The sequence below is a fragment of the Pteropus vampyrus genome, unplaced genomic scaffold (assembly GCF_000151845.1).
Source record: "Pteropus vampyrus isolate Shadow unplaced genomic scaffold, Pvam_2.0 Scaffold33, whole genome shotgun sequence".
Taxonomy (NCBI): Eukaryota; Metazoa; Chordata; class Mammalia; order Chiroptera; family Pteropodidae; genus Pteropus; species Pteropus vampyrus.
The window spans coordinates 9621150-9631372 of record NW_011888814.1 but is presented as its reverse complement, the minus strand read 5'-3'; the positions used below and the strand labels follow the sequence as shown (position 1 = coordinate 9631372).

The 10223-nt window shown below is 51.6% G+C and overlaps 1 protein-coding gene across 2 annotated transcripts in view; it reads right to left on the bottom strand.

The window, feature by feature from the left end:
* Positions 1 to 1882: 1882 nt before the first annotated feature.
* The window catches only part of CPA5 (carboxypeptidase A5), a 19286-nt gene continuing 10945 nt past the window's right edge, over positions 1883 to 10223 (bottom strand). Inside the window, exons 5-12 of one of the 2 annotated variants that reach the window (XM_011357236.2) lie at positions 10106 to 10204; positions 8825 to 8926; positions 7522 to 7623; positions 7060 to 7170; positions 6542 to 6632; positions 3063 to 3262; positions 2688 to 2772; positions 1883 to 2207 (exon numbers count right to left, since the gene is read on the bottom strand). In XM_011357236.2, the coding sequence (XP_011355538.1) occupies positions 2020 to 2207; positions 2688 to 2772; positions 3063 to 3262; positions 6542 to 6632; positions 7060 to 7170; positions 7522 to 7623; positions 8825 to 8926; positions 10106 to 10204 (978 nt within the window). In that variant the 3' untranslated portion in view covers positions 1883 to 2019. The remainder of the gene's footprint in view (positions 2208 to 2687; positions 2773 to 3062; positions 3263 to 6541; positions 6633 to 7059; positions 7171 to 7521; positions 7624 to 8824; positions 8927 to 10105; positions 10205 to 10223) is intronic. The other variant, XM_011357235.1, reaches the window with a different exon arrangement.

Below are 10223 nucleotides of genomic sequence, written 5' to 3'. Positions count from 1 at the left end.
AAAATCTTCACGTTCAATGACTCCCCATGGATTCTGCTGCAGGTGTGGCCACCTGGACAAATGGTGAAACAGTGGTTTTGGAATTAGACAGACCCAAGTTAAAAAGTATATAAAGGTACTTTTTAACTTTCCATCCATGTGGTCTCACATGGCCATTAAAACCTCTCCAAATTGTGCTTTCCTTATCTGAAAAATGAGCTTATTAATACCACTGATATCCTCCCCATGAGGATGAAATAAAAACATTTGTGCAGAGGACCTAAAAGTTATACTCACAGACTCCAGTGTGCAGAGGTATAATTTGCTTTATTTATCTATAGCTTATATTAATTTAACCCATGGCCTCATATTTCCGCTAATAGCAGAAAACTCCAGTTTAGAAATTCTAGTTCACTCATACCACTTCCAGCTTAAAAAAAGTCTCAGTCTCTTTTGGGAAACTGCAGCCTAAATTGGGATTCTCTCCTTCTCTGTTGCTGGCTCTTCCCCTGGAAATGAATTGGGGTTCTTCGGGGATTCCTTATCCTGATTTCCTCAGGCTTCCCACACAGCACAGCGGGTCCTGGACATGGGCCTCCCTGGTCAGTGCCCTCTGTGCCATCATGGCCACTGGTCGAGTGGCCCCTGGGCTTGGCCCTCTTGCCTCTACCTAGGCCTCCTCACCTGCAACCTTCTCATGCATTTGCTTGGGGGTCTGAACAGCTGCATCGCTGAGTCGTACCCAGCCATACGGCTGCTTCTATCATCTGGCCAGAAAGACCCCTTGCTCAGCTACTGTTAACCTGCTGCTCAGGTGCCATATTAGACATGCGTCTTACCTAGAGTTTTGACCACAGCTGATACACTCCTTCCACTAATGAATCCAACCTGTGTTCCTCTACAGGTAGGGTGTGGGGTGATGGGGGAGGTTGTTCTTACCTCACCCTGCTTTCTTCCCTGTGTGACTTACAGTAAAACCCCATGTCTGTGTCCTGCAAGTGGCCAACTCACAGGTGCCCACATCCTTTTATTTTATAGCAACAATGAAAGTCTGGCCCTTGCTTTCTGCCTCAGACTTACGCAAACCCATTCAGCTCTCCAGCTGACCTCTTCCTTCTTGGGGATACCTGCTTTCCCCCAAGGGCAAGGCAAATAGACCTACTCTCCCTACTTCCCCACAGTAGGGGAGGCAAAGGTGTGAGGAAGCCTGAGTATGGGGGAAGACACCTCACCTGTGTCTCGAAATATTACCCCTCTCTCTCCCTTAAATAAAGTCTTTATTTAGCACGTGGCCTGGCCCGAACTAACTGCTGTGTGTGTGACAACCACGACGTGGTGAAGAGAAGAAGGTCTCCTCCCCCTGGATGTGCAGTGCTTTGCTGTGCCAGCTCTGACTGGCTGTGCCTCTGTGCTCCCAAGTCCAGGAGAGCCTTGAGTGAGGGCGCCCAGGAGGAGCAGGTCACAAACCAGTGACTTGTTCACTTTCATTTATGGGGTGAGTGGGATCTTCTGGGGGTGGGGGGAAGCCTCTGACACATGCCCCTGTCCCTTACCCAGCATGAGAAGTGAGCAGAAAAAAGAGGAGGCTGACTCTCTGTGCCAACCTCTCCATGAAGGTACCAGAAATGACACCACTACAGAGGCCACTCCTTTAGATCGAACATTGTCCCCTTGGGTCATCTTAAAATGTAAATACCACCAAGGGGACAATGTGTATATAAGTAGCTTCCAGGGGGTGAGTTCTCTGCTCTAGGCCCTGAGAACACTGCAAGGGGACAGAGGGTAAGGCCAGCTGGCCCACTCGTCCTCCCGAAAACCTGGGTAGTGAAGAGGCATTTCAAGCTGCCCCTGCTCCCTCAATACTGAGCCCAAAGGGGTGTCAGCCAGTGCAAGAGGCCATCGAGCCTGTTCAAACTCATCTTTATTTCCTAAGGGGCCAGAGCAGGGGTGTGGGGAGGGGGAAGGATAACTTGGGGTTCAGGAGGAGCCCCAGGCCTTGAGGAAGTGGATGAACCCTCATGCTCTTCCCTGGTAGTGTTGCTAGTAGGGGTGATTCCGGGTGTGCTCCATGATGGTCCGAATTGCCACCCACGTCTCCTGGGCCGTGGGGATGATCTGTGTGGCCGGCAGCAGGAAGCCATAGCGCCCGGTGTCCCGGAGCTCAAAGCTGAAGGCGTACTTGATGCCACTGTCGTAGGCCCAGTCGACAGTGATCCCACTGGCCAAATCTAGATACAAAAGGGGAAAAAAAAAAATGCCCCCAAAAGGAAAAACAGAGTGTGGCCACAAGGTACAGGGGTGACCTGAGTGGAAAGAGGGCCCTGAAGGCCAAATCCCCACCCACTCCAGACCAGGCCAAGCCTCCCGACCCAGGTCTCAACTTGGGCCACACCCTGCCCGCCCTGCCCATTCTCTCCGAAAGCTCCTCGAAGCCACCAAACTTAAGATCTTCCCCCTCCAGGGTCATCACAGTCACTCAGGCAATGGGAGCTGCGCACTAATTGATGTTGCAAAGAAACAGCTCCCTGTTTCTAGGTACCACCATTCACCCTTCTATCCAGATGTGGAAATTAGCTCTGGCCCAGCCTGGCTAGATCTATGGCACTGTCCTGTGACCCACCAGGCCTGCCAGTCCGAAAAGAGCCTGCACCTGCCCAACCCCAGGTGGCCGTGATGCCTGAAGCCCCAGCCAGGGAAAGCTCACTCACAGAGGGTGGTGCTGATGCTGCCATAAATGTACTTGATCCCGTGGACCTCATACAGGGCCTGCACTGCATCCTTGGCGACACTGTACTGCAAGATGACAGCCAGAGGGTGAGCGTCCGGGGCCCCCCGCACTCCTGCACCCTCACCGGCTGCTAAGAGTATGGAGTTGGGAGTCCTGGAAGTTGAATGTGTAGATGGCTCTTATTAGAAGGGATCACAGCACCTCCAACTTTGAACTTGATCACACGTGAAAACAAGCTCCCCCGCTCCTTCCTACCATAGGGCTGATTGGTCCGGACCCCTGTTTCAGAGTGAGGGCCTGAATGCCATGGAAGTCTGCTGGATGCCTTCCCCAGCCCCTAAGCAGCCAATCTCACCAACTCCTCCTGGTTTGAAATAGGCTCCAGTGAGTGGCCGTAAGGGTACATGAGCATCTGAGAGTAGCTGTGGATGGAGATCAGAAGCTTGATGTTCCCGTGGGCTGTGATGAAGTCCACAATGGCAGCCACCTCTGGCTCTGAGTGAGGGTAGGGCCCATGGTAAGTCTCTGAGCAGGGATTGTCGTTAGAACCATTTCCTGGAAGTAAAATAAAAACCACCCAAAAAGGTTTGAATTCCCAGGTTTGAGAAAGACACTTAGTGCTCACAAAATATCCATGTACTTGCCAGCCTCCTCTATAGTTGGGTTGAGGCCATGTGACTGCCTCTGACCAATGAGAATGTGAGCAGTAATGACATATCACCTCTAGTTCAAGGCTGTTAAGAGCACGCATGGCTTCTCCACACTCTCTTCTGTCTGTGGTTAAAAGCAAAACACTCTCGATGGAGGAAGCATCCTGGGGCCCTCTGTCACCATTGCCAGAGAGAGTCACCTACCCACACCGGACTCCTGTGCATGCAAATAAATGTTTATTGTGTTGAGCCACTGAGGGGTGTTTGTTGCTGCTGCGTACTCCTAGTCTAATCCATCAGAGGAGTGTAGCCATACTGTGGCTCAGCAACTCTGTGGCCCTGGACAGAGCTCCCTTGGCTTGTCCTTCGGTTTAATCCTGACTGTGGTTCCATTAGAAAGGCAGGCCCGCCTCAGCAGCTGCTCTGGAGAAGACACCAGATCTCCGAATCCAGCCTCCTCTGTGAGCAGCAACCCTTCCAAGCTGACCCTTCTCTGCTGACCGTCCCGCACCCTGGGGAAGGCCTGGGTCGGCTGAATGCTCAGACTAGGTGTCTGCATAAGTTCGGCCCAGCCGCAGAAGCAACATGGACCTGGGGCCAGGAAAAGAGAGAACAGAGCCCCATAGTTGCCCGAGGCTGGTCTGGGAACTACAGATGCAATGAGTCTTTGAAAATTCTTTTTGGGGACCTAAGCTCGGGGAGAGGGCCAAGAGAAGCTATGTTTCTGTTTTGCTCACGAATTTAATTTGTTCCCATCTCCTAGATTCTTTGTTCCCATCTCTTTTCATCCTCTTTCCCTCTTATTCTGTTTTTCTCCTCTCCCCGGGGCCACGTCGTGGAGGCCTAGGCTGGTAAGATTTGTGGGTTAGGGACACGTTTGGAAAGAGCCGCCCCAATGCCTCCTCTCGCTCTCCTCCCTAAAATGACTGTGCACAAGCCTGGTCCAGAGGCCAGGGATCGCCCCAACTTCTGAAGCTCGTCAGGATGCCAGGGCAACCCCGTTGACCCCCAGGGCAGTGGGCTGGCTGGAGAGCTGGGATGCCACCTGAGGACCAGTTTAGACGCTGCTGTAGGACTGCAGCAAACCACGCCTCCCTGAGAACGCAGGTGAGGGCGGTGCGAGTGGGAGGGATGATCCACAGATTACTCATTACACAGCAATTAAATTAAGGCAATAATAAAACCATAAACAAAATCTTCCTGCCTGAGTCACCGACCCAGACACACACTATTTCTGATCAGAGGCAATTCTGTCACTGGGGAGCACATCCCCTCTTGGATTGTGGGTCCTCACCTGGGCTGGGGACCCTGGTTAGGAGGGGATGTGCCTGCAGGGAATGAGGGGGTGAGGAGCAGCCCCCCAGGCTGGAGTCAGCCCAGCTAACAGTGGCCCTGATTGTTGTGTCTGCCGGGAGCTTCTGCACCTGCTACACTTGATGAATGACAAATAGCAACAGATGAGCAGAGCGGGGGAGGCTGAAAGCTTTGTCTGCTTTTGCAGCCCACGCATGGAAAGCAGTTCCCCTGCCAACGACCAGGTGGCTTTGCCCAAATATGGAGAAACACTTCAGGCCATTAGTTCTGGTTTGAGCTAAACAGAATAAACTAATCTTCCCCTGACCAAATGGGAATTAGCTGCCTGCCTCTCTCTGACGTTTCACGAAGTCCTCTGAGCCTGCCTGTTTCACAAGTACCTGCTAATGGATTCATTAGCTATTTATTTTTCCTTCTCTAAAAATGTAATTTGTAGCAAGGGGAAATCTCCGGAAGGACATGGTAAATCATTAAAGGTAGTAATCTTCGAGTAGTGGGATTATGAGAGCTTTTTTGTCCTCTCTGGGCCTTTTTTTTTTTTTTCCTATATGTACGTATTTTTTACGTTGTATATGTAGTGATTTTTTTTTTCCTGTGGTAAAACCACAAAAGTTATTTTCTTTAAGAGGTAATTTGTCTTTCTACTAGCCAGTTCGTCTCAGCATCTGTGGGTACACACTTCAGCTGGTTTCGAGGGGCCCGCGTGGATGACCACTTGGGGCAGGTGTCTGGTCACTGGGAGGTAGAAATGCCTAATTTTCCACGGTGTGTTCCCTTACACAAGCAGTTACACACATGGCTCCAGAATCTTCGGAAACCCTCACACTGTGGGCTCGGGGGCTTCTTTCTGGATGCTTGAGGGCTTATTTTTGTCCTTATTTTTCATGAGAACAGACTCAAAAAACCAGATTTTCAAAGTGACTGGCATCTAGATCTAGAATGTTCTCTCTCACTGGTTTAGCCACCAGTCTGTAGATCTGCTTTTTGGCAGCAATGGCACTGTCTCCTGTGGAGCCAAACCCCCAACCCCCAGCATAGTGTGAGTGCCACATCTTGGGGCAGAAGGCTGTGCCCATGTAACTCTCCACTCTGGACACTGTCCTGGCTAGACCCAGCATCCCACCCATCAAATTGCTGTTTTTCCCAGGTCCACACACTCATCTCTGAGCTTTCTGGAGGCCTCGGTTTCCCTATCTAGTCCCCATGCCCCAGGCATGGTAAAGGAGATCATCGGGGAGCACATCAAAGAACTGGAGGGGTGACGGGAAGCTGCCCACCCCTCCCTGGAATCACATGTCCCCAGCAGATAACCTCAGCCCGTCGGCCCAGAATTACAAAGTAATTGGGTCAAAAATAAAAACCAGGTCCAAGTCAGTGTTGATGAAAGTGTTGTCTTATTCTATTTTTGAACTATTGCCCTGGCCTCTCCAGAGGGCAAATTTCAGGTCACTCTCAGGAAATGAGTTTGAAGGCATTTTGCTGCAGTGTGCTCCCTTCAAGGAAGGGCTGGAGACATTTCAGGGGCATCATTAAACTCGGTTTCGAACAGCCAGCAAGGCTGCCTTGTAATCCTTCGGCCTTTCTCTGCCATATTTAGGATTTGACCCTCGCAGTTAGTCCCGTGCAAGACACCATATCCCATGTTTCTCATGAAGGCTTAGCGTATGTATACTTTTCACAGGCATAGGCAACTCTCCTCATACCCCATGGCCAGTCCTAGGCACGTGCTTGCCTGCCTCTGACCATGACTCAGCTTGCATGAGCCAACTACGCTGCCTCGCAAGTTAGGAGCCAACGTACTCTGAGGGTGTGGAGATGTGCCGAGGACCAGCCCTTCTCCAGCCCCGTCCCCAGGCCCAGACTGCCATACCTCCGAAGCCGGACCTCCAGTTCCTGTTAAGATCCACACCAAGGCAGAAGACTCCGGGCCTGTTGGACTTGTTCTTCCGCCACAAGCGGTTCTGAAAAAACCCAGGGCAGATGATCTCACCCACGGGGCCCATTCCCAGGGACGGGAGCCCCTGACATTCTGGCCTAGGAAGTGGGGGTGGGGGTTCCGGTGAGACAGGGAGGGGCGAAGGAAAGGATCGCTGGGGAAGGATCGGGCTGGCATGCGCCTGGCCCAAGGCTACAGACCACACTCTTTGTGGTTAAAGCCAAGGTGTGGGCAGAAGCCTGAGCAGGAGGGAGGTCAGAGGGCAGAAGCCTCAGCTACGAGACTGAGCAGCCCGCCTGCCTCAGCGAGACTCTTTGAGAGGAGCCACTGAGAGGTTGACCCGCAGGAAACCTCAGCCCAACTTCCCAAAGCCAAAGTGCCCTTTCCTCTACCCTCCCAGAGCTGACTCCTGACCCCTAACCCCTGATCCCATCCTTCCCAGGTACCCTCACCATGCTGTGGGTAAAAGCAAAGCCATCGGGGTTGGAGACGATCTCCATGAATATGTCCGTGGTGTTCAGTATGTTTGTCAACACGCGGTCTTTGCCGTATTCACTAACAATCTGCAAGAAAGGACAGCGTGTGTACTGGGGAAGGGATGAGAGGCCCTACTGGGCTCTCCTCCAAGGTGGAGCAGGACATTTGCACAGCCAGTGGCTGCAGGTAGGGGTAGCATCAGGCCATCTGGTACATCCTTCGTGCAGAACCAAAGGCTTGGATTTTAGACAACTAGAAGGCAGAGGATAAATGCAGACTCTGTGCAGCCAAAGGCCAGCTGGCAGCTGTTGCAAAGGGCAGGAGGGTAGAGAGCACCCTGAGTTTAAACAAACCAAGTATAATATTTCAACTGGAGGTGCCCTTAAATAGTTGAGCAGCCCCCCACCCCCTGCCCCAGCCCCATGGTCCGTGCTGACCTTTTTGGCAGTCCAGATGCCGGTGGCATGGGTGATCCACTCTCGGGAGTGAATTCCAGAGTCAATCCAGATAGCCGGCCGCTGAGAACCTCCAGTGCTGAACTGGGGAAAAGCACCGGGCCCCAAGCAAGTTTGAACCAAGACAGCTACAGGGCTGTCCCTAGACTGCCTGGAAGGAGGCCGAGCAGCTATCCTCACTGCCTGGGGTGGCCCTAGGTGCCCAGAGAGGGGGCTGTATGTGCAGCAGGTACCTGTGCATGAGCCCATGAAATGCACGCATGTGGGGCCCCTGGTGACACAGTGTTGCTCCTGGAGAACAAAGCGATCCAGCCAGAAGCACAGAATTTCCCAGGTTCGAAAGTCTTGGGTACTTCTTGAATGTTCTACTGCTTCTCGAACTTTAAAGGGCACAAGAATTCCCCTGAGATCTTACTAAAATGCAGATTCTGATTCAGTAGGTCTGCGGAGGGGTCTGAGGTTGGGCATTTTTACCAAGCTCCTGAGGATGCTGCTGCCATGGGTGCAAGGACCACTCTCTGAGCAGCAAGGTCTTAGACATCATTACAGAGAGAACACGGACAGCCCCTGAGGGAAACTGAAGCAGGGGCAGGCGAAGTAAGGTCCCAAGTTCAGCGAGAGCACTTGACCATTCAGAAGAGTTCCCCAGGGCATTGTAGAGGGCAGCAATGCCTGTCTTTTCTGAGAGCTGGATATTAAATGCCCTGCCTGGTCCATGCACCTAAGTGGCCTTTAGGGCACTTACTAAGAACGATTTTCTGGTGGGCTCTACACCCTTCTCTATCCTGCCTCCTTCGTGACCAAGGACACTGCCGCTGCCAAGTTTGCTCACTCTCTGTTTCCAGTGGCCCCTGTGAAGGGCTAGGAGGTCTCCTCACAGACTCAGGCCTATCTGTGGGGCTGCCTGAGCCAGATAACCTCAGTAAAGGAGGCCTCTCTTCCCATTTAATAGATGAAGCAACTGAGGAAACAGGAAGAAGGCTGACTCACCCATATTCTCACCCCAAGTCCAGGCTGATGACTGCCACTCTGTCGTTCCAGCTCCTTAGCAACCCTTACACCTACTTCCTGACCCAGGATGTGCCAGGTTACACATTGTCACCTGTCCATACCTACAAGTGTGGGTTCCTGAATACCACAATCTCAAAGTTTATGGGTCACTTCAGGACAGGAGTATATACATCTCTCCCTAAAACTCCTACCCAGCCATGACCCCACATGAGCTCAATTCTCATGCCAGAGATTCTCGTTGTAGCGTTTAGCGGTCAACACTCCTAGCTTTTACCTTCAGGACAAGAATGGACCGATTTTCAAAGCTGTGGCCAATCTGAATTTTTGAGACAATATCTGAATGCTCAGTTACAAGGTTGTCAATCCAGCTATATATCTGAAAGAAACGAAGTTTATCAAACTGTCAGTTCATCAGGGTGGGGGAGAAGTCCAGGATCTCTCCAAATAGTCTTCCCCATCCCACCCTCCTTAATTCTTTTCCTCTTCCCATGAGAATCTGAAAGAACCTAGATCAAAACGGCAAGAAGACGCCCTCAGACCTAAAGGAATCAGCCGGGGTCGACCTGGATTCTCAGGATTTTCACCATGGTGCAGAGCTAACCCTTTGCCTGGAAGAACAGCATGTCCTGAGCTTACTCAGGCCCCAGGTCAGCCTGCAAGGCTCTCTCTGGTTAGAAGTTTCTCTTGCTTCCTTTCTTTTGGCCCATTCAATCCACCTGACAGACTCAAAGACCTCGCAGTGTTGTTTTTGGTCTTCTCACCCCTTTTAGATTCTAAGCCCCTTGAAGGCAGGATTATTTATCTCTGACATCAATAAATACTGACAGGCTAGATTAATCATTCTCTTATTTTTTTCAATACATGTCACTGAATTAACAAATATCTGAAAGAAAATGGATTTTCTGTTACAGGACTTATGAAATGGGAAGAGTGAAGATGATGATAAGAGAGTGGACAGTACCAATGATGTCCATCCTTTACATGGTGTCTCTGTTGTCCCTTTGGGCCCTTTACATGGACCGGGTGTCTCTATGTTCTCCTTGCATATTCTCCTTTATAAACAAGTCACGGTCAGTCATGTTTGCCCCAGCTAGCTATAATTGTGATCACGAATTTTCTCCAGCTGAAGGCAACTCTGTTTGTTCTACAAAATGGCCCTCCAATGTGCCTGGCTTCCTGCCCCTTCTACGCAATAGTGCCCAGAGGTAGAGGTGTTTACCACCAGGAATGATCATGGAGCGGTCATGACCCCTGGATATGAAGGTGCCTCCACCTGCTCCATCCTGGCTGGTGATGGATCCTGCCTTCGAGTTCTGCCATTACTCTCGTCCTGTACATGCCATGGGCTGTGCTGTTGAACCATGGTCCCCTCTACCTGAATCTTGGCTTCCGGGCCTCTGAAACTGACTGGCTACCGCACAGACCTTCACCCAGAGTCTACTCCGCATGCCCCAAAGTGTCAGTTTACTCGTCCTTCGCTAGTTCGCGCCTGGGTCTGGAGACCCCAAGGGCCCAAAGGGACAACAGAGCGCAGAGCTTGGCCGGGCAGACTCACCTCCTCCAGGGTGTGGTAAGAGGAGTAACTGAAGCTACTGGTACTGCGCTCCAGTCGGCGGGACTTCGCCATGGCTTCCCTCTCCTCATCCAGCAGCACCTAGGGACAAAAGCACTCA